The sequence below is a fragment of the Rhododendron vialii genome, chromosome 7a (genome assembly GCF_030253575.1).
Source record: "Rhododendron vialii isolate Sample 1 chromosome 7a, ASM3025357v1".
NCBI lineage: Eukaryota > Viridiplantae > Streptophyta > Magnoliopsida > Ericales > Ericaceae > Rhododendron > Rhododendron vialii.
The window spans coordinates 3,960,193-3,983,872 of NC_080563.1; the positions used below are offsets into that span (position 1 = coordinate 3,960,193).

General features: G+C 38.7%; 1 protein-coding gene and 2 long non-coding RNA genes across 6 annotated transcripts; all 3 read left to right on the forward strand.

Annotated features, from left to right (window-relative positions):
* Window positions 1-454: 454 nt before the first annotated feature.
* On the forward strand, window positions 455-18,154 carry LOC131331804 (protein VASCULAR ASSOCIATED DEATH 1, chloroplastic). Of its 4 annotated transcripts, XM_058365739.1 has the most exons (19): window positions 458-1,013; window positions 2,089-2,142; window positions 4,214-4,264; window positions 4,795-4,860; window positions 8,098-8,193; window positions 8,323-8,424; window positions 8,584-8,684; window positions 8,762-8,943; window positions 9,613-9,653; window positions 9,807-9,894; window positions 9,984-10,070; window positions 10,168-10,222; window positions 12,006-12,072; window positions 12,675-12,774; window positions 13,132-13,193; window positions 13,290-13,332; window positions 13,455-13,750; window positions 17,682-17,936; window positions 18,044-18,154. In XM_058365739.1, exons 1-18 carry the CDS (start codon window positions 840-842, stop codon window positions 17,931-17,933), a joined length of 1,917 nt encoding a protein of 638 aa, XP_058221722.1. In that variant the 5' UTR covers window positions 458-839; the 3' UTR covers window positions 17,934-17,936; window positions 18,044-18,154. The 4 variants fall into 4 exon arrangements, with proteins under 4 accessions (XP_058221723.1, XP_058221724.1, XP_058221722.1 ...); XM_058365738.1 differs by having other exon boundaries at window positions 17,682-18,154; XM_058365740.1 differs by lacking the exons at window positions 17,682-17,936; window positions 18,044-18,154 and having other exon boundaries at window positions 455-1,013; window positions 13,290-13,336; window positions 13,416-13,461.
* On the forward strand, window positions 2,149-3,850 carry LOC131331809 (uncharacterized). The gene is made up of 2 exons (XR_009201525.1): window positions 2,149-2,586; window positions 3,271-3,850. It is a non-coding gene; the product is annotated as an uncharacterized LOC131331809 (long non-coding RNA).
* Window positions 15,683-17,605, forward strand: LOC131331810 (uncharacterized). Its single transcript, XR_009201526.1, has 2 exons — window positions 15,683-16,895; window positions 17,282-17,605. It is a non-coding gene; the product is annotated as an uncharacterized LOC131331810 (long non-coding RNA).
* Window positions 18,155-23,680: the final 5,526 nt, after the last annotated feature.

The following is a 23,680-nucleotide window of genomic DNA, read 5'->3' on the forward strand; positions in this document are numbered from 1 at the left end:
CCTTTCTTTTTTTTCGGTGGTTTTTTCTACGTGTTCGTGTGTGATGGTAGCAAACTTGAAACAAAATAGATGTGGTGGCGAAATCTTGAAAATTCCAAATGCGTAATCCTAAGGGAATCGATAGAATTCATTCCAATGGGGTACCGACGGGCCATCAAATCTTATATTTGTTTGTCTGTGCAAGAATGAGTCGCGCGTGTCCATCGGGGACCTGGGGAACGTGCCGAACGGGTGCCGAGCGGCCAATCCGGCTGTTCATCTCGGAATCAACAGCCCGGATCGAAACATCTTTTTTCTTTTTCTTTTTTTTAAAAAAAAATTCCGTTCAGTACCTTTGCATCCGGACTGTTCAAAACACTTTTGAAAAGGCCGAGATATGCTCAGCAGCCTGCAGGGTCTCCCGGTCCGTCCATCGGTCCCTATCAATATGGATCCTATCGGTATCAATAGTCGAGTTCATCCCAAAAAACAGAGGATCTAGAAGACCGGAAAAAAACAGAGCATCGATCGTCTACTTCAAGTCAGGCCACGTGGAATAACAGGTCAACGTCTCCGGACAAAAGCCTTTCCGTTACCTACCAGCAACCGAAACGGCGGTGCACGGAGAACCCCAACACCAACACCGCTTTTTCTAACCGACACCTCTCTCTCTCTCTCTCTGTGTCTCTCTACATACCGCAAAACCCCAACCGCCCTCGTATTACACGTCTCCCCCCTCCAAAGTCCAAACCCCCATCTCTCTCTCTTTCTCTCTCCGGTCTCTACCGTTTCTCTCTCTCCATAACTATCAGTCCACCGGATTTTGACTCCCACGGCTTAGATCTCTCTCTCTCCCTGGAATGGCGGTGGCTTCAGCGGACGCTACGAAGACCGAAACCGTGCAATCGGTGGAATCATCGCCTTCCAGACGAGCCTCCGACGCGGCCTCTGACTCCTCGTCTGGTGGACTGTCATACAACGCCGCCGATCCGCCCAATTCCTCGCCCAACTATTCCAGAGAATTTGAAATTCAGGTTCGATCAATACTAATATGTTCGATTTTGTCGTAGTTGCGTTACTGTTTGGAAAAAACAAAAAACTGATTCTTTGAGTTTTTTTGAGCCTCTAATTGCTTCAATACTTCTTTCGAAGACCTAGTCTGTTTTTTTTTTTTTGGGTAATTAAACCATTTTATAAAGCAAACCAACTAAATAAAAACCACGGGAAAGACCCAGCATTACAAAAAAGAAAACCAGGCACAACCTAACGACCTCCTATATGCCCAGGAAACAACACAAAATAAAGCAACAAGACTTTACATTTGATCAAAAAATCTAGAGCTAAGACAACATGTCCTAGCTACCAAACGAGTAGTATCACAAGGCTTCACACCTCGCCATGAACACAAGCAAGCTCTATCTCTTCAATGATCAGAGTACCCAGACTCAAAGCAGAAGCCCCTTGCCCCTGAAAAATCCTCCTGTTCCTCTCTCTCCAAATCCAGTAAATGGAGGCAGCCAAAGAAAGTTTGTACACTGTGCATAAGCACGAATTGCCAGCTCTATGATTGACAGCCCAAGCCATCTCGTCAGCAAGAGTAGCACTCTGTCTAAATATATTGTTCCTTTGTAAGAGTATATCCCACGCTGCACTAGAATATGCACAAGCAAAAAACAAGTGTTCATGTGATTCGACTTCAACCTGACAGAGCACACATTTTTGATCACTGACCACTCCCCAGCTATAAAGTCTATCTTTTGTGGAAAGTCTGCCCATAAATGCTAGCCACTCAATAAAAGCCCAACGTGGCACATGGTGTGAGAACAAGACACACTTAGCCCATGGGACTAAAGGGAAAGACCTAGTCTGCTTGCTTGATTGTATGTATCGTTTTATCTTGTCGTCGTTTATTTTGGTTCCCGAAAAGTACGAGACATAAATAAAGTAAAACTGAATTTCGACATTTTTGAGCCTAAATTGACTTCAATACTTGTTTAATGAAGACCTTGTGTGTTTGATTGACTGCATTGTTGATTTTATGAGGGAGTTTTATAGAGATACGTTCGCGTGCATGAAATAGTGATTGTGGTATTTATCTTAATGCCTCAGGTTTCTCCGAAGAGTGAGGAGTATCGGAATCTTTTTCGTCTTCCGCCAGACGAAGTGAGTGAGCTAAAGATCCTCTTCTTTTTTTTCCTTCTTTCCCAATGGTAGTTTTTTTGGGCAGTTATGAGCTTTCTTTGTACATCTTGCTTAAATTATTCTAATTCTGTTGTTGCTGCAGCTTTTTCTATTAGTTTAGAGTATGAAGTAGATTGTTATTTGATGTACTATTAGTTTATTAACATAATGATCTTATGTTCCTCGTGCCTGGTTAAATGTCTACTGGCGTAAAGAATTATCTTTTAAAGCCAGTTACGGGATCGAAACATACTTACGTGCTTATCAGATAGTAGTAAGTAACAAGTTTTTCTCTGATTGAAGTTTCATAGATTACAGAATTGATGGATTTCAATTATATTTTGCACAATATACGACAAGCATTGCATACATTTCCTTTACCCTAGGGCCTAGACTTATTGGGCAAACTTCATTTTCGCCCATGAGGTTTGTTGGGATTTGTCCCACATCGGGATTTGTCCCACATTGGTTAATTATCTCCTCCAAAACTAGTATATGAGCCTGAGCAGCCTCTCCACTCTTTGCCAATTGGTTTTAGGTTGGAACCCTCCAAGAAATCTAACATGGTATCAGAGCTAGGCCTTGGGTGGCCATACATCGTGTGGTCAAGTATCCATCGCCCGAGTCAACTCATCAATTCATACCTCCGCGTGCATCCGGGCTGCACGTGAGGGGTCGCCCGTGTCAAATCTCTTATTTCTTCAATTCGTACCTCCACGTGCATCCGGGCTACACGTGAGAGGGAGTGTTAGACTTGTCCCACATCGCTCATCTAAGCCACCCAAACTTGGTTAATAAAATCTAGAGGCTACTCCACCTATTGCCAATTGGTTTTATGTTGGAACCCTCCAAGAAATTAACATGGTATCAGAGCTAGATTTTTGGAGGCTTTTCCCCTTTATTTGTGCCATAGTTGCACTTTGTTTCATTGTGATCCGTGTGTTATGGATCCTTTGTTTACCTCTCCATGTGCGAGTTGGGGGTCGCACGTGCGGGGGAGTATTAAGATTTGTTCCACATCGGTTAATTCTCTCCTCCAAAACTAGTATATGAGCCTGGACGGCCTCTCCGCTCTTTGCCAATTGGTTTGGAGTTGGATGCATTAACAAGGTTTACCTGATGTGAAGATTACCTTTTTGACTTCCAATAGTATGCACACAACCCCCTCCCTGTAATTTCTGGATGAGAACACAAAACTTACTCTGTTAACGGAATAAAGAGTACGAAGATAATCCTTCCCCCCCACCCCCCGCGCAGCCGCATCACCCGGTGCTGCTGCACCTCCCCTCTAGTCCACCCATCCCATTCTCCCTCACCAGCAACTGCACAACTCCTTCCCCTCTACCCTGGTTATGAACATGGCTATGTATCCGTTTCTGAACACATACATGAATATTGTGCGTGTTGTGTGTGGGGACCATGGGGGAGGGGGAGAAGACGGAGTAGGGTCGAATTGGGAAGGTTCAGGAGCCAACACCCGATCTTTCTCAATTGTTTCTCTGCCTCATGCATGTCAGTAACCACCTCAGACGTTAACATTGTTATGTGTACTTGTTTAGGTATCATTGATTGAAAATTCCAATATCGGTATACATCCTTATTTGAGCTTTTATTTGCTTCATGGGAAGAGGAAGAAGACAATAACTTTTTTGAAATTTTGAGGAACTGATAAGATGTGTGTTCTGAAAAATTGTTTGTATTGGAACCCGTACTCAGTGGATGTCATGAATATATTAAGCCTCTAGTTAAACAGTATATCATATCTTGCAGGGTATAGATTTGTCATTTCTTGCAGGGTATAGATTTTTGGCAATGCGTAGTATTTTCATGTAGATGCTACTTCACGGTCACTTGTGTGATCCTCCTTCCGTTTTATATGTGTGTGAACGTGCACAAATCTGTGTTGAGCCATTTTTGATATACGTGGATGGCCATAGATGATGCATCTTGCTTTCGCTCTTCGGGTGCCTCATTCTCATGTTTTACCTGTTTTGCTTTCAATCTATCAAGCAGGGAACGATTTACATTTTATTTTTCTTGACTTTTTTCACAGGTCCTTCTTCAAGATTTTAATTGTGCTTTGCAAGAGAATTTTCTTCTTCAGGTACCTATGACAGGAAGTAGTGGTTCCTCGAGATTTCATGCTTAATTTGATTATAATTGTCATGTGACACCTCAAGTAAGCCGTTCATGAGGTTCCTTGGGATTTCATGATTCTCTAGATAAGAGGTCAAAGTTTTTTTGGGGGTAATTTTAGAACTTTCTAGTCATGGGGTGCAGGGATCAGTTGTGGGCTGTTGAATTGCCTCCTCCTGGTTATTAAATCGTTTTCTAGAGGCACTTAAACTCCTGGTTTTATTTGTTGTGTGCAGCTATTGTAAGGTTCGTTTCATCACATAATGAGATTCATTCCACATAGAACGAGAATACTAAATTTCAGTAGCTTTCAAGCTCTCTAGGTTGATTGATGAAATTCTATTATTTGTTGAGGCCAGATAGGCCCTAGTTGGGTTGCCTGAGTAAATCTGGGTGTGAGGCCAAAATACCATTGACTGATTCTCGTGGACTGCAATATATTCAGTGCTTAAAAACAAGGCTTAACAACAATGTTGAAGTTTAATTTTGTGGTTGCAGGGGCATATGTACGTGTTTAGCCAACATATTTGCTTTTATTCCAATCTCTTTGGATTCGAGACAAAGGTATGGTGGTCAATTCTCTATTGTCGGTTTCATATTCTTGAAGGTTCAATTTCCGTTTATTGTAACAGAGCGGATACTTTAGCTAGTACTCCCGTTGTCCGCAATTAGTGGTCCATGTTTTTATCTTTGGATGTCCAAAATTATTGGTCCTTTTTGAAATTCAAAGTATGAAGCTTTTAGTCTTGTAAAACTACCCTTTACTACTAATAGCTAGGATTGGAATCAATATTTTGGACATAGGGGCAATGGAGGGATTTAATACCTCTCAATTTGAGTTTGAATGCAATTTTTCTTGTCCCCTTAAAAAGTTGGAATTCCTGTAAGGGACCAAGAGCATCCGAAGGAGAAAGTATTATGCAATATTTGTGTTTCCATTTATTAACTCTCTTTTCTTTGCCATGGTGAAATATATTTATCAATGTGAGAGGGCTCAAACCATAGAGCCTAGAGCATGAAGCTTCCACTGGATTCCATTTCCAAAGTGTTATGGAGAGTCAACTTGCTTAGGTATTGGAAAATAGGAGGTAACAATGTAAGTGATTTCCTGAAACTAGACTGAGGCATGACTTTTGCAAAGCCGTATGGAGAAAATGTATCCAGGTTCCTAACCACAAGTAATTGCGTTTGAGTTTTCTCGAGTTGAAGGTGTTCTAATTAACAATTAGTTAATGACCAATCGTCCAAGTTTTTGGAGCACGGCCTGGTTGATTTGGATATTGTTAGAAGAAAAAGTGGAAACTGTTGTGAGAGAAGTAAGGAAAAGTGTATAGGGTGTTGTGTAGTTAACCCTAACACAATCAACTCTTATTTATATAATGGATCATAACATAAGACTACATTAACCAATGTGGGACTAATACCAATATTATATTCTAACACCCCCCTTCAAGCTGGAGACTCTCCAGCTTGTTACATATCAACCAATGAAACAATTACCTCAACTAATAACAACAATAACGAAAAACAACCAACTTGTTAAAACAATGGAACAACTTTCAATAGCAACGACCAACGAACGACTTCAACCAACGAAACAACTTCAACGAATGAAACAACTTTAACGATTTCAACGACCAATGAATCAACAAACGAATTCAATGACCAATGAACAACGAACAACGAACGAATTCAACAACCAACGAATTCAACGATCAACGAACAACTTCAACGACTGACTTCAACGACCAACAACAACCAACTTTAACTACCAATCTCAATGACCAACAAGAACCAACTAAGTACCATCAACCAACTACCAACGTCAACGAAATAAACGACAAAACAATATATGTTACCACGCTCACCAAAAGCATGGCCAAAAACCTGACCATGATACTCGGAATCACGGCTGCAACCATGACCATGGCTGAATGAAGAACCAAACCCACCAGAGACGGCGGAAGCAGAATCGGAATAAGATTTCATTGCAAACATGTCACCGTGCAATGAGAGGCAACCAACGGATTAAGAGACATATAAATGTGAACTATGGTCGATAAGAACTCACAGAACAAAGAGCACAACTTCTGAGTCTCAAACACAGTTTTGAACTTGATTTTGATCGAAGAACAGCATACAGAGCAGCGGAAGAACGAGAAATAGATCAACCAGAGGATGATACTTAACAGCCTAAGCATCAGCAGATCCAAAAAACAACACCGACTACGGTTTTAAGGGAAGTTCGAACCTGATGTATGGATTGTGAACACAAACTGGTACTTTCGAACACTATTCAGGCACTTTCGGCCCTGATTTGGGGCTGTTCAAAGTGAAGAAGAGCTGGGTTGGGGTTTTAAGGATTTTCAAGCACTGGATGAGGGATTTCTGGGTTGTTCGAGGGCTGAGATCGACTGGGCTTGGAGTTTCTGGGGCTGATGGGCCAGAAAAACAATTGCCGGAGGGTACGATGATCGCCTAGATAAAACAGAGGTCGCGCGAGAGAGAAACCAGCAAGCACTGTTCACATATGCGCGAACACTGTTCACAACACTACAGTAGAGATGATGTTGGCAGTAGATTTAGGGTTTTGTGGTGAGATGATGATGGTGGTAGAGGGTGGCGGCTAGGGTTTTGTATATCTAAGGTGGATGGTGAGCTCTGATACCATGTTGTGAGAGAAATAAGGAAAAGTATATAGGGTGTTGTGTTAACTAACCCTAACACATAACAATCTTATTTATATAGACAACTCACATAGTAAATAAGTAAACTAAGCAATGTGGGACTACTACTAATACTATATTCTAACAGAAACTGTCTTTGGTCACACTGTTGGGTTTGAAGCGTCCATGTGAGCGGTTGGAAGCTTGTGAAGAAGGAATAGTATTGCTATGGTCAGCTATTTGACAGAAGGAGGCTGAACTCCCGCTATAGTATTGCCAACAAATAGAAAAGAGAGGGAGAGACACCAAAGTGAAGAGAAATTACTTGTAACTGCAAAGATGTTTTCACTGTGCTCGTCTTGTATCAGCTGGTTCCGCCGATTCTATTATTTATGTTATGTTAATAAAGTTCTACCTTGGGATGGAAAAGTATGCGCGCCCTTGGTGGAACCACACCCTTTGGACTTTTGGATACACTCTTTCCAAAAGCGAGTGAGAATGGAGAATACTATCCATGGAGACTTAGATGAGAAGGTATAGGATGCATCCATAATATTGAGAAATTCAAAGAAATTCCGACATTGTATGCATAGCCGCGAGTGGGATGTCCTTGGAAAGAAGAATATTACTACGAAGTATGGAAGACAAGTTTAGAAATAAGCACCAGTTAAAGTGACTTACTTTTGCATTGAGGACACCCATAAATGGTAGTATCTTTGGGAAATTTTTTTTTTAGTGAAGGGGGCAAAGAAAATAAAGCAAAGAAGAATGTGAATAGGTTTCCATTTAAAGACCACACACTAACTATACTATCTTTTTCTACATTAAAATTTCAATTTCCCATGGTTCAAAAATTAATGAAGGGCATTTGGTTGTGAGGGTGGCCTTATTATGCAAATCTATTAGTTGATGGTTATTTCTGTACTTTGTAGTGCTATCCTATTCATGTGACCCATAGCACAAACTGGTAACTGCTCCTCTCTTTTCTGACTTTTGAGCAGCAACATGAAAACCTCAAGTTACGTATATGTTAAGATATAAACATAGCACAGTCTAACAGGATCAAATTTAAAATTCCTATATGGTATAACGATTTTAACTTTTCCATTGGAATTTTGTTGCATTGACAATTCAGAAAATAATCCCATTCAATGAAGTCACAGCTGTACGAAGAGCAAAGGCTGCAGGAATATTTCCTACTGCCATTGAAATTATTGCTGGAGGAAGGAAGGTAGTAAGCTTGATCCATGAAGCCCTATCATCTAACGCTTGCCTCAACGATCTTTTAAAGGACAGGCGATTAGTCTATCTTTCACTTTTGTGTTGGTGACCACCTCTTAACTAACCTACTGTTTTGCAGTATTTTTTTACATCTTTTCTCTCCCGTGATGAAGCCTTTAAGCTCATTTGGGATGGTTGGTGTCAATATGGTAATGGAAGTAAAGAATGCACTGATTCACTGGTATTTCCTCTCTCTCCCGACTTGTCAGGGATGATAACTTTCATGACATACAATAAATTAATTCAGTGGATTCAATTTGGCATTGAGTTTTGTGATTAACTTTTTATTTGTTTTTTTTATACTTTTCATGACTTTTTAATCTGTTATACTTCGTATTAGGATTCAAAGTCGGAGCTCAACATTGAAGAGAATGGAGAACTTGGGACTGAAAAGGCCATGGGCTCCAAACATTTGGAGTATGAGTCAGATTCCAGTAAAAGGTACTTCCGTACAAAATTTGAGTTTTTTCAAGATAGGGTTCACAAAAAAATTGGTCTTACTGCATCATGTGGATCAGGCAAAGAGACATCCCTGTACTTGAAGATCCTAAACTTCCACTAGAAGGTGAAGATGGAATTGTATCATCTTTAGGCGTGCAAGATAATGTAGAAGAGGATGCAGAACCGGCTGTAAATAATGATTCTTCTTCCTCTCGAAAGAGTTTGGCATGGGTTGAGGAAAACTCTGATGCTCCTAAAGGTTAGCAGATTTTAAGTTAAATATTCACCTGTAGCTTTGTAGCAGATGTATTGGTAGATTATCTGTTCATCATGTTGTTGGTCTGTCCTCAGTTGAACTTTGCTATTCCTGCTACTTGCCGTGGATATGACATAATAAGCATGGATATGTTTTCAGCTTTGTTTTTCCCAATTTGAAAGCAAAAATGCTACTGGTACAGCAGCTGCTGTACCAGTAGCACTACTCATTTGAAAGCCTCAAGATGACTGAGTGGAAAAGCTCTAAGGAAGCACCCTTGCACTTTCACTACCTAGTCCTCTCTCTCTTGGCTGGTTTGGGTAGCAATTGCATCATATTGTTCCTATCCATACTTGTGTGTGCTGTGTGGATGTATGCATAAATGTGCATGGAGTGACATTTTATTCACTGGAAATTCTAAAGCCTTCACGTCAGAAAGAGAGAAACCACATTAGGGTAAGTTGGAAGTCCACATTCTGGACATACAGTGTCGTTTTACAAAAGTGAATGAATGGTCCCGTGATGATTACGCATCACACCTCCAACACTAGCAACTTTTTCATCTTGAAAAGAACTAGAAAGTATTATAGTACTCTTTACCCAGTACTGTTCTTTTGGATGTCTATTGGCACTCAAATTTTAGATCTTGAGTTGTTTGTCTCTGCTGTGCAGTACCTGATTGTTTTACGAAGGTGGCAGAATCGAAGTTTCCGGTAGTATTCTGTTCTTTTAATTGGTGTTTATTTGTTTTATGTGGTGCAATATGTATCTATGTAAGTAATGTTTATTTCTGTCAAGTACCTATTATAATGTTGACATGTTCCAGGAACTTGTTCTGATATGCAATTTCATCTCTTGGGGCGCAGATCAGGGTAGAGGAGTTTTTTAATCTATTTTTTTCGGATGACGCGGTTGATTTCCTGGAATCCTTTCATAGATCATGTGGAGATAAAGGTACCCTGATTTTTTGTGAAAGAGTTTTTGTAAGTCTTGGGCAACATGGTGTTTCGCTTCCATTCAAATAGTACCCTATTGCTTTGCAGATTTTAGGTGCAGCTCATGGTACCCTCACGACAACTTTGGGCATGCTCGTGATACGTCATTTAAACATCCAATTAAACTTTACCTTGGTATTATTCTGTTCTCAAGTTGGCTAGAAATTGGAAGTGGCCTATATTTTGTGCAATGGGTGTTATAGTGTGTTGTTCTTTTCCCTCTTTTATTCAGGTGCAAAGTTTGGCAGCTGCCAGGAGGTTCAGAAATTTCGAGTTTATAGAAACAGGTTACTGATATAGGATTGTGGTTTATTTGGAAAATGTTAATCCAGTGCCAACTTAGGGGATCTGAACTTGTTTTTTGAAAGTTTGCAATTATATAGTATTACCTATCTTAAGTAACCTGGAAACACCTTGAGTTATGGATTATTGAAGTTGTGCATTTAGGGAAACTTATGGAAAAAATATCTCCATATTTTACCTTTACTTTTAGATAGTGTGCATGATCCTCAGTTAAGTGATCGAGACTTACATTGTTGTATGTAAGCAGGATTATACTCCTAGTACCTTGGTACCAATCTTGGTATAAATTAGCTTAGTCCTGTTAATGTATTGAGATTGGAATGCGGTGGACAAATACCTGAATATCCCAAGGTTGGTCCAATCCAGTGTTTGGCTGGTACGTTCTATATTGAAGAGAAATCTAATACTTTCAAAATGCCCTTTAATCATGCTTTATGGACAAGACAGCGTGAAGCAACTCATGACTGAGGGTAAACAATGGAATTTAATCTGTTTAGATGAATTAGTTTTCATTTCATGCTGGATGGATAGGGGGAGTAAGGGCCGCCCCCATAAGAAGCATAATGTCTGTGTAAGAAGCATCTGATGGACAAGTCTGAAAGTATCAGACACGTCCGTGCCCTTGTCTAGGTGTTGACTGTCCGTCATCAGTACTCAATTTATTTATTGAAGAATCCATCCGTGTACAGGATTTCCATAAGACAGATTATAGGTGAAACAAAACAAGTAACTGTATTTGTTTGTTCTGAATGATTGGGGAAATATAAAAATTACCGCTCATACCATACCATGTTTATACCAAAAATAAATTTAAGATTTAAAAGGTCTGTTGAGCGCCTCATGGCTATGCGAACACTAGCCCTGGATCGACTGCCAAATCCTAGCTGCTCTGGTGAATTCCCAAAGAAAATAAATAGATGGGAGAGACGAATAGAACTAATACTATAAAACTCTTAGAGGTTCACTAATTATCTAGCTGGCAGGTTAGGTTCAATAATATGATGTTTTGATTTTATTTGGTGAAGTTATGCATCCTGTTAGAAAAGCTCAGCCCATAAAGTCTCCTTAAAACCCAAGTATTAAGGAGAGGGAAGCTAGGGCCTTATAACCAGCATAGAGGGGGCTTGTCCAGGTGATGTGGGACACAATCCAACAAACCCCCTGGCCCACAAAGCGTGGCAACCGGACAATGGTTCACCAACGAAAGGCCCAACCAAAGCTCTGATACTATGTTAGAAAAGCTCAGCCCATAAAGTCTCCTTAAAACCCAGGTATTAAGGAGAGGGAAGTTAGGGCCTTATAACCAGCATAGAGGGGGCTTGTCCAGGCGATGTGGGACACAATCCAACACTTCCATATATTAAATTTATGACCTGGCAGTTGCCTCTACATCAGAACCTCCGATACCTCCTATGTCTGTTTAACTGCTTCTCCGATTGCTATGACTGCCGCTTTAAAGAACACGACGGGGAGATCAGCATTCATTGCATTGATGTGTCTACTGTGGATCTGTTAGGGGACAATTCATGTTTAGATATTGCTTAATTGTTTGTTGCTCATGTCCATGGTTTTCCCACAGATCACCAAGACTTTGGTTTCTTCAAATCTGTGATCTTAAATGTTTTCCTGTGATATTGTGCATCAATTAAATGCTTGTCATTTGGGTATTCTGTGGTTAAGCTTGTTGCTTACTGCTATGTACTTTTGTACTAGTCACTGGGCATATGATGGTTGGTTTTTGACAATTTGGCCTTTGATTTGTATCAGTCATTTGGTTATTGAAACTTCACAAGAAGTCAATGATGTACCGTATGGCGATTACTTCCGCGTTGAGGTATTGGCTGCCTTATCTCTTTATGTGCCACCTAATTAAACTTCAATATTTCTACTGTTGTGTTGCTGTTACCATCTTGAGAGTTTGCAAATTTTGACAATGAGTGGGATTGGGTTTTTTTTAGGCTTAATTGACTTGTCATGGTAGTTATTGCTGATCACTCTATTGTACCTCATTATTTATATATACAGTCATGCTGTTATTGAAAAGTGCTGACTAATTAGAATTCTCTAAGACCTAAAAACCATAGTCTTTTGACCTGTGGCAAGGACACTGGTTATGTCGTTGAATTTAGCAATTTCCATAGTAACCTTGACTGCTCTTACCTCCGAAGTCTGAAGTAGTCGCATACGAAGCTAACATAATTAAAGACCATAAGCACGTCAGCCTTTTTACGCTGGACCTCGAGGCTTCTTCATAACTGTGGGGCTCAATCTTCATTTTTGGCCTCCAAAGCTTCTTATACTAAAGCTAGCCACTCAGTAGATATGCCATTGGATTTCTAATGGCCGCTGTTTATCTCTGTAGACCTGTTGAAATACTGGAATTTCTCATGCAGTTGACATCTTTCTGATATTTCATTTTTGCCTTTGACTGTTCAGGGGCTTTGGGATGTTGAGAGACATGGTGATGGCCCAGCAATGAGCTGCATTGTGAGGATATATGCGAATGTGGCATTTTCCAAGAAAACCATGTGGAAAGGTGTGCCTAAACTCAAAAGTAGATATGTGTGCTTAATGTAGTTATTTCTGGGCAGTGTTTGCAAAAGGCCTCAATTTTTGTGGTGATAATGATGATTTGGAATCTTTGGTTATGTTTATGTTGTTTCTGTTTGTTGACTGAGTCATGATTCAGCATTCATGTCTAGTTTCACAAGAAAATACTAATATATCTAGATTTAGCAGCTTAATACATCTGTATGAATAAATCATGTCGTTGTTTGTATATGCTTGGCTGTGCTTTTTCCCCTTTGTATGCAGTTCTTTTCGCTTAAAATGCTAATACTTCTACAAGCATCAAGTTATGGTTTGATGAATGCTGTGGTTGAATGTTTTGCAGGGAAGATAGTGCAGAATACGTTGGATGAGACTCGAGATGCTTATGCCATTTGGATTAAAAATGTGTGAACTCTGATTTCTCGTGTGTTCAGTGAATTTTCTGTCTATGGGAAGTTAATATTGCTAAAAAAGAAGTCATATTTCCTTTCTCTCTTGCAGGCACATGAACTGTTGAAACAAAAGAACCTTGAGAAGGAAGAAAGTAAGTTTGTCCATGTGGTAATAGTTTGCCATATATGTTTTGCATCCGTTAGTTGATAAGCTGATAATTATTGATAATTGAAGTGCTTCTCTTCTTTATGCTTTTTCCCCATAAAACACCAGGAGGTTCTGTGGCTGACTTCATTATTAAGGGTCAAGTTCATGAAGACGGGGAAGCAGAAACTGTGGCAGTACGGTCACAGGGGACAAGTGAAGTAAGAATGCCACAGATATCATTAGACTCCGTTGATGAGAAGGAACGAGTCGGTGATCCCTTGCGAGTGACTTTAAATGTTGTTACTTCGGTTGCATCTTTATTTAGAGAAGCTGTGGTGAATTTCTCTAGTTCTTTGAAATCTCAAAGCCAAGTTACAGTCCTCCTAGTGATGGCGTTTGCTGTAATTCTTCTTCTGATGCAGGTAAATACTTTTAACTTGCACATTTATCTTTCTGATTTACCTTGAAATAAATGTGTTCAGTTGTTTTGTTTCATTACTACCTTCTCTTTGAACATGTCCTTTAGTATGGATTGCCACCTATGAACTTATTGAAAACTAACTGCACAACCCAAAGGAGAGTTCTCTCTGAAATATAATCGAGTTTGTAGTAACAATAAAATCTTGTTTGTACCAAAAAAAACTAGCATGTGATGTAACGCCCCGAAAACAAACTTTTGCATTAATAAAAAGATTTAAATTTTTTTTTACAAAATGCAGAATAAACTTGAGCATTTCATTAAAGGTAGAGTTTAGTGTGAAATTGAAATTACAATATTACAACCCAATTGTTAACCGTATAAAGTTTTCGAATTAAATCCTTGAAGTACCGGGTGACAAAAAGAGTTTATGAAAGAGCAAGCCGTCTTGTACATCCAGGGCTCCACTATCTTATCGGTCTCAGCAATGTCTGCAACTTCTGTGGTGTCCTCGTAGTCGACCTGGGCTCCATCTACACCTGGCTTGAAATTCCGGGGTAATGTAGCACCATGAGTAACAAGCACTCAGTAAAATAAAGCAATCTACGCTTTATGCTAATGCATGACATGACAATATGACATACACAGAAAAGCTATAAACAAGTGTGGAAAATACCAACACAAAGATTTTGTGAATTGCTTAACACTCAGTTCTCCAGTCCATTATTAACAGCTTAAAATATTACTGGGTGTTCCAATACGTTATGTTTAATATTCAATATTCACTACGTTCCTATATGCCAAGTCTGACTCATATGGTAGGACAATGTAGCTCATGACATAATATGGCTCATGACATCCTATGAAGACATATACAGATATGGGATATGCATACAACACGATACGGATATGATGGTATGGTAAAACCCAACAAAATAAGAAATGGATACTTCAGGGATATGTCTATAATAAACAGTCATCTATTAGGCATAAAATAAAAGAAATAGATGTATATGTAATATGTGTATATACATCTGCGATTCAGTATGTATATACATGTAATTATGTAGTACAGGGTATGATGTGCATACAATAAAAATATGTGGTGGACAATTGCTGTGTTTCTGTGTTTGAGAGAGAGAGAGGGAGGGTTGAATCGATTGATTTCGACTCGAAGGAACGTATGGTCCTAGGGTTACGTCTCTATATGTGAGTATTGATCGGTTACTTATGTCTCAATCTGTGTATCTATCAAGTATTTTCATATGCATGTACTGTATTTACAATTTTCCCCTTTAAAAGAATTTCATTTTCACCCTCGCCGTACCCGAAAAGTGTCCCCAACGTATCTCCTAAGTATCCTTGCATATCCGAAATGAATTTTTTTTTAATTTAAATATAGGATACTTATATCCTGTATCCGATACCCATACGTGACAAGTTTCGGAGTATCATGCTTCATAGATGACATCTAATTACGAAAACCCAAATTGTTCCTGTCCTACGTTCCCATACATCAAGTTTACTCATCTATTAAGACAATGTCATGGCTCGTGAAGTAGTATAGCTCATGATATAGCACGCCTCATGACATCGTTTTACTTGCCTGTGATTCATCAATCTGTTTGTAACCTTAATCTACGTTTTGCTGATAAAAAAAAAAAAAAAACCCTCAATCTACTTTGACTAAACCACTAGGTTTATTGTCCAGAATTACCCACATCTTACACTTAATGGTTTCCAAATCTGTTTATCAACAACGTCGATCAAATACATTATTTAATCTCGGATCCAACGATAGTCAGCGTAAGCGATCACAACACATAACACACGTTAAACAAAGCTTGATTTGTAACAATGAACATAATACATGCAATTGAACATAACAAGTTCCAAGTATTGGATACACACACATGCCAAAATGAAAGGGAACGTGCAAAAAACATGGCAAGGTTATGTCGCAGCTTTGCCTGTCTGAATGGTCGGGACTGGGCGTTTGGACGAGATCTCCAGTGAGGTCCATGTTCGGTTTCTTGGCAGGCCATCAGGATGGATCAACATTTCTGGGCAGATTCAAGCTTGACTGTGTGGATGGAAACTGCTGGCCATGCAGTTTTCATGTACCGAAACCTAAAAGTCTGTAGTTTCTTCGATCCAATGTGTTAAGTGAAAAAGCAAGTTTTACAAATATTTTACCACGAACTCCAAATTTGATCAATGAGCAGCTGGAAATCATTGGGTGGACTCCGGTGAGTGTTTTGGAGCTAGGAGGGGAGGTTGAATGGATTGGATCTCTTGGTGGAAGTGTGGTTGAGTTTTGGGAGCTTGAGAGCTTGAGCTCAAGTGAGCTTTAATGGTGGAGTTGAAGAAGATGAGGATGAAGAAGGAAGGAGGGAGGGGAATGCTACTGACTTAGAGAGTGTGAGGAGAAGGTATTTTCAGAGTCTCCGAGAGCGTGATTGAGAGGAGGAATTAGAATGGAGTGTAATGGTGGTTTTTTGCCAAAAAGAGAGATGGAGTATGAACTTAAACAAGGGTTCAGTGGGGTTATGGTGTGATGATTACTAACAATTTTGGAGGCCAAATGGGGTGGGGGTTGAGGCAATGCTTGCTGCAATTCGTACTAGGTGTGAGGGAGTGTGTGAGGAGGGGTTTAAAGCAAGTATATAGTGTGCATATGGATAAAAAAGGTGGGGTTGAGTGTGGGTTTGGAGAATGGAAGGTGAGTGTTATGATTAGGGCGATCTAGGGCCAAATTAGGGGACATTTTAGGTGGTGATATAGAGACCAAAATTCCTGAAGCTCATGGAAGATTGAAAGGTCAAATAAGATGTGTAGGAGGATTATGGCTCGTTCCAGTCATGATGCTTGACGGGTGTTCGGCTAACAATGCAATGCGACGAAAATCATCTAATAAACTAAATTAACAATTAGTCATGAAGAATTCATTTTACTAATTTTAAATTTGAAATAGAATAATAATTATCAATATTCGGAATTTGAATTTGCGCAATTAATAATGTATGCGGAGAATGCAGTCCTTACATGTGAGACATGATTGAATTATGGATTCAAAAGGATTGGCAAAAACAGTTTGAATTACTAGGAAAATGATATCCCATTGCTTTTTTTTTTTCCCCCAGTTTAAAGTAAGGGAAATTTATAGAAATGGTCCTCCCAGTTTCATCTGAGTCTCATTTTCGTCCTCCAAGTATCAATTGCAACTCTTTTGATCTTCAAGTTTAGTTTTCATACCAAGTTGGTCTAATTGATAACATCTGTCAGCCAAATTGGACGGAAAAAATCAGATTGAGGGCAGGCATTATCAATTGGACCAACTTGGTACTAACTGCAACGTCCAAACTGCGATTAATCTAATTTTTTTCTTCCATTTTGTCTGATAGAAGTTATCAATTGGACCAATTTGGTACAAAAACCAAACTTGAAGGTCAAAAGAGTTGCAATTGATACTTGGAGGACGAAAATGAGACTCGGATGAAACTAGGAGGACCATTTCTATAAATTTCCCTTAAAGTAATGTATACCTTTTGATATGAACACAGAATCACGAACTACATAAATGCTTTGGGATTCCTTGATATTGTTTCGACCCTTTCTCGATATCGTCTATCATAGAATTGCCATGTGGCACGTGTCCCACAGATTTGCTTGATGAATGAATAAAGAACGTCAATAGACTCAATACTCTAGTTCTCATCATGTTATGTGGCACTCTATGTCTTTTGAGCTGGTTATTGTGGCATTTTTCTCATCTAGCTAAATTGCATCATTTCTCCTTGTTCTTGGAGTGTTTGTCCACTTTGGGCCGAAGTACAAAAAAGAAATAAAGAGAGGATAATTACAGTTGATTATAGTTACTTCTGCATTTTGCATAGCCTTCTCTTACGTTAAAGATTTACTTGTATTTGTTGCAGCTAAGCATAGTCGTGCTATTAACTAGACCTCAACAGATCCAGTTGATAACTCAAGCAGATTATACTGGTGCCAGCAGTGGTGTAATTGCACAAACACCTGAAACGATGATGGCTTGGCTGGAGAAGCGGATTCACCATCTAAAGGATGAGATGCTCACGATTGAGACTCTTCTAGAAAAGATGCAGCACGAGCACACTTTTTTGAAAGCGCAATTGAACGATCTAGAGCACTTTAGAAAGCAGCGAAGATGATAGGTAACTGTACATATGATCATTCTTCAGTTTGCTGATAAACGTTTGTTTGCTTCTTTCTTATTTCACTCTATCTTTGTATATCTAAAGAATGTAATCCAATCAAAAAGATAGGAAAAGGCGCATGTAGACCCTGAATTTCAGCTTTTCACAATTCGTTCAGAACATCGTTGGTGGCCTGGGCTTAATATATGGTTAACATACAAAGTTTAAATTGATTATTTGATTTCAGCTTGTGACTATTTTGGTGGTTGAACTTTTAACAATTGAGGTTATATCAAGAGCTGGCTCATGGATTTTAGAATTTGGAGATTTAAGGGGGAGGATGGAATGGAATAGGTATAATAATGTTATAAAACCCGAGCAATTCTGGGGTGCGGATATCCAAACAGATTCAGACACAGAGCTGTCCAAAGGTGCAAATATCCGAACAGATTTAGACACAGAGTTGTCCAGAGTCTTACAATCCACTTGGGGATGCACGCATTCGAACACATTGTGTCCGGATCATTGTCTTGAATATCTATGTTGCAAGCATGTCCGTATGCAGCCATGTGCGATTAAAGCTCTGTGGAACAAGATTCAGATACCTTCACCTTAGTATTTATGGATGCGAAGTTGCTTATGCCTATTGTGATATGGAGAGCACACAAAGATATCATCAAGCGAAAGGAATGTTAAATGTTTGGAAATACTCCAGTGGATATATGGGAAATATCTGTAAGATCTCTTTCGTACTAAAAATCATCAAAATAGTGAAAATATCACAGTTAACATTATCAAATTGAGGCCTAGGAAATGTAGTTGGATGTATTGACCAATAATTCAAGTGTAGATTAAAACCGCGCAGTGTAGGGAAAATTTACAAATGGGTTTTTATGCTAAAAATTTGTAACTAATCAGTAATTTAGCTACAAGTGATACGAAAGCTAGGGTGGAAGATGGCTTGTGAATTAGTGGTAGAATCTTCGTAGTTTATTGTGATTTTCCTGAAAGTGGCCGGTGCGGCTCCGGCTTGGATTTCAAAGGACAAGGCGGTCAAGCGCCTGTCTAAGTTTTCGCATCCATGATTACAATGCGCTCCTAAACTAATCGTATTTAGTCTAAAGTTTTGAGCTGCTCCCTCTGGATATTATTGTCAACTTCTTGCATTTGACATTCACCTCTATTAGTCAATGAGTCAAATAAGTAAGTAACTGTTAATGTCCAAATTGTCCACTTTCTCCTCTTAGAATACACCTTTACCACATTTGCTCAAGGATTTCAAAATTCTTCTAATGGATACTTTAGTTTTCCCATCCATGATTATAATGCGCTCCTAAATTAATCGTATTTAGTCTAAGTTTGAGCCCAACTCCCTCGTTATGGATATTATTGTCAACTTCTTGCATTTGAAATTCACCTCTATTAGTAATGAGTCAAATAACTGTTGATGTCCAAAGTGTCCAAAATGTCCACTTTCTCCCCTTAGTTTACACCTTTACCACATTCCTTATTCTTTGGCGCCGCAATTGCCACAGGGAGTGGAAAGTGATGTCACTGTTTAATTAGTCAATGAAATGACAGTGATTTTGGCGCTCCACCTTTGTACGCAGGCGCTCCACTTTTAACGTGAAGTTACTAGTGACTTCATGTACAAAATGAAGCGCCTGCGTACAAAGTTGGAGCGCGAAAATCAATTTCCTTAATGAAATTGTCAAACTTCTTTTTTCTTTTCAAAACTCATCAGATACAGTTTTATTGATAAAAATATATATATATATTTAAGAAAAAACTACACGGTCAAAGATCTAAACAAAACAAAAGCTGGAAAAGAAAATTCAAAACCCAACAAAAAAGAAACAAAACAAAACAAAAAAAATTTAAACATCTACAAAGTAGTCTTCATATTTCGCACCGCGCGCGGTCTTCGTTTCTTGCCGCCATAGTTCGACATAACCATTGCCGTTGTCGTGTTCATCTTTTGGATCACAGTAAACAGTGGTGTATCAAACCGTCATGGGAGGCCCACTCTAATCGTCGAGTACACATCATCGGTTGCCGGAAAACCCAAAGCCGATCGCCTGGAGGGGTCTATAAAACCAGAATATGGAGTTGTAGATTAGAATAAAATAAAAAGAGGAAAGAAAGAAGGAGAACCAATTGGAGTACTACGTAACACGTTACAACATGTCAACCTCATATTATACTACGTACATAGTATATTAATCAGGAGACTGGAAAAATCTTTCTTACAGTGCTCTCCAAACCCGGAACATGGGCATCATGTCATACAAAAAAATGTACTCTTTTTTTGGTAAATCGGAAATTAAAAAAAAAAAAAAAAAACGTACTTGCACACACGTTGTATCTGTTTAAAAAAAAAAAAAAAACTAAACTTTACATGAAGTCTCTTATTTACCTAATTTGACACCAATTAAATTCATGATGCTGGTTAACCGTAAAAGTATCTTTAAGATTGGAGTTGTCATTTCTCGATATTAAAATCTACAGCACTGGCAAACCTATCAACATGAGGTCAATCATAAACATAAATGCTCCTACCAAGAAAAGGTCTATGGTACTATTGACAATTAATAATCTAGTTCCAACGGAAAACTCATCAAAAGCTCAACTAAAGTTTGAAACTACGTAGTAACTAAAAGACATCAAAAGGCGTATATTATCCAAGTTTTGGTGTGCACATTCGGTCCTTTATCCAGCGTGGGTGTCAGAGCACTGAGAGAACCTTTCTTGAGTTCGAGACTCAAAAAAAGGACATATACAAATTATCACGCGTATGGTAAAAATCGGATAGTCACATACGGAGCAGATAAGTGCTGAAAGCATCTAATAAGGAGTAGCAAGCCTACCCAAGATGAGTGCTCTACCCTCTTTGTACCTCTGGAGAATTGGTTGTCACCTATGTGCCCCCACATCGTTGGTGTGTGATTCACCTTTGTGACCATGACTTAACTTTGATCAGTTTGGTATTCATTGAATGTAACAAAGTTTTGCTTCCCAAATACTTACTAGAAAACAGAGGAAAGAAAAAGAAAGGGGAAAAAGAACAAAACCTACCAAATCAAAAGTGTCATGAAACACATATTGGAGTTGAACTTTAATCGAACAGGTTCAAATCATTCAACTTAAGATTCTGGAATATAGTTGAATTCCTTGTGCAAAAAGCATAGTAATTCAAGCTAATTAATTATTACTAGCCAAGGTTTATTGTCCATTTCCCCCTGTGATTGATTTTAACGTCCATGGATTAGTCAGCAACCATTGATGGCTGCTAATTTTGTTTTGCAGCTCTACCATGGGTACATAACCCAAATCTGTACCTGTGCGCACAGATCCCGAAGGGATCTATCTCGGGTCCCTTAAAGATAATCAGATCCGCTCGTTTCGTTCAAAATATGTCGTTCGAGGCCTCTTGTGAAAAATTATTAGCTTAACTGGATATCGTTAAAGGAGTTTATGAAACACTTAACTTTGTCCCAGAATTCATGCCTAAATTCTAAAGCAAAGTTGAATGTTTTCGTAAATGCCTTCATCGATTTTCGAGTGGGCTTAATTTTTTATATGGATCCCAAAAACAAAATTAGCAGCTCCAATCAATTTTACTGGTCTGAAAGTAGGAAAATTCTGTGTACCCAGAAAGAGTATCCAGAAATTATCCCGAATTTAAAAATCGATAGTTCAAATTGACTTCAAGTGAATCTATACCATTAATCTTTAAATTCAGAATAATTTCTGGATACTTTTTAGGGATACCTATCACTCCTCCCGAAAGTAAGCTCGGGTGCAGACCCCTGCCTATATATCCTTTCTGTCCTGTTATTTCACTATCACTTTTTTCAGTTGGACTAATATGGATCATAGACTCTACACAACTGGTACTATAAAAGTAGATCAATGAGGTAAAGTAGGAGTAGCAGCAAAATGTACTCTGCAGAATTGAAGGGGTGTAAAAAGGACTAGTGCATGATAGCTATGGGTGCATGGGTGGGGTAATGGCGTTACACGCCCGTTTCGCTTTATCTGAAATTTTTTTTTTTAAAAAAGAAGGTAATTTCAAACTCAAATATAATAAAAATAAAAATTAATTTTTTGATTTTTTTTTTGCAACGTTTAAAAAATCTCAATGAGATTTATTAAATAAGATCCATATTTGTAAAAAAATTATTTACGTAAACATATAATTTTTAAACTTAAAATTACTTTTTTTTTCAGAAAGAAAGTTAAGTAAGAAAGTGGAACCGCCCCGAGTAACAGTAGTATAGGATCGAGTAGCTTTTTGAGTTTGTTTGAGAAGTCATCGATCATGAGTCACCGAAGGCTTGAAAGTGCCTCTGGTATATCAGATCTGATCAGATCTCAATATGGTATTAAAACCCAGTACGTGTCGGTTTGAAAATTACTCTGCAAATGTGTAGGCCGTGGCCGCCGTCAATATGCACCATAGGGCATGGGACTATAATTAATAGGCCTTTATTTCATGCTATATGCAACTCCTATACATATATTCCACGTTTAACTACATGATGATATATATATGGTCGGAGGGGAACTTGCTTCTTTGCTATGGTCGGAGGGACACTTGCTTTTTTGCTAGGGACTCTCTCTCTCTATCATTATGGTGATTTTTAGGGCTGCTCATGATTCGGTTCGGATTTTTAGAAATTCGACGACCGAACCGTTAGTTACGATTTTTGGAAATTAAAATTTATGTTCAGATCAAAAGTCCTATGGTTCGGTTTCAATCCGTGACTTGCGGACCACGGATTTTGTTACGTAAGTAAGCAAAAACTAAACACTAGCATATATCTCATAGACTAACGGTACATATCCATTCAAAACAAAGGACCAAAGCATTAGCTGTATTACAGTTCTAGAAACAGAACATACACCGAATGAAAGCAAACACCAACACGAAATGAAAACAATACGTGCAGTTACAGTCATCCAGACATTCATTAAAACCAAACAACCAAAAAAAATTTCAAAGTGAAAAAAAAAATACACATAGAATAAAATCTTCCATCAAAATGCAAAGCACGACAACGAGTAAGAAGTGAATAACTACGACCCTAAATTTTATGTAGACCTTTACTATACTTCATTATTATTAGGTAAAATAATAACAATAAGGGATCCCTTAACTTGCTAAGTTAAGGACCTCACGAGTTTGACATTGTTCCCAATTAAATTTGATGATCCGAACTGTTCAAAGTGTTTAAAACGTGATTTTAAGAGTACTTGCAAGAAATCGGCAAAAATATAACTGGAAAAGGTTTGATGCGAGCAGTTTTTTTGCAAAAACACTATAAATGCATTTTTTTGAAAAACTGTTCGGATCAAGCTCTTCCCGATCGTATTTTTTTCCGATTTCTCGCGGGGACTCTTAAAATCACATTCTGATCACATTGAACAGTTCGAATCATCGAAATTCGATCGGAAAAGGGGAGGTCCTTAACTTAACTCAATAAGGGATCCCTTATTGAAACGGGACTGTATACATTAATATATTTATTTATAATAGATTCTCACGGTCCAATTCGGTTAATCCACAGCTTCGTAATGAAAATCCATGGACTGAACCGCGAGTCACGATTTCCTAATTTTTCAATCCATGTCCAGACTATTAATCCACGGACAAAATTCAAAAGGTACGGATCAGATTGGTCCAGACTGATTTCACGGTTCAACGGATTTTCTGAGCAGCCCTTGTAATTTCTACGTCTTTATATCATGCAAGTTATGCA

What these genes read in the sequence shown, in the direction of transcription:
- LOC131331804 (XM_058365738.1), top strand. Translation starts at nt 840, where the DNA reads ATGGCGGTGGCTTCAGCGGACGCTACGAAGACCGAAACCGTGCAATCG. An exon ending in TCCAATTAAACTTTACCTTG is followed by an intron (nt 10,071 to 10,167) that starts GTATTATTCTGT and finishes TCTTTTATTCAG; the next exon opens with GTGCAAAGTTTGGCAGCTGC. An exon ending in TAATTCTTCTTCTGATGCAG is followed by an intron (nt 13,751 to 17,681) that starts GTAAATACTTTT and finishes TATTTGTTGCAG; the next exon opens with CTAAGCATAGTCGTGCTATT.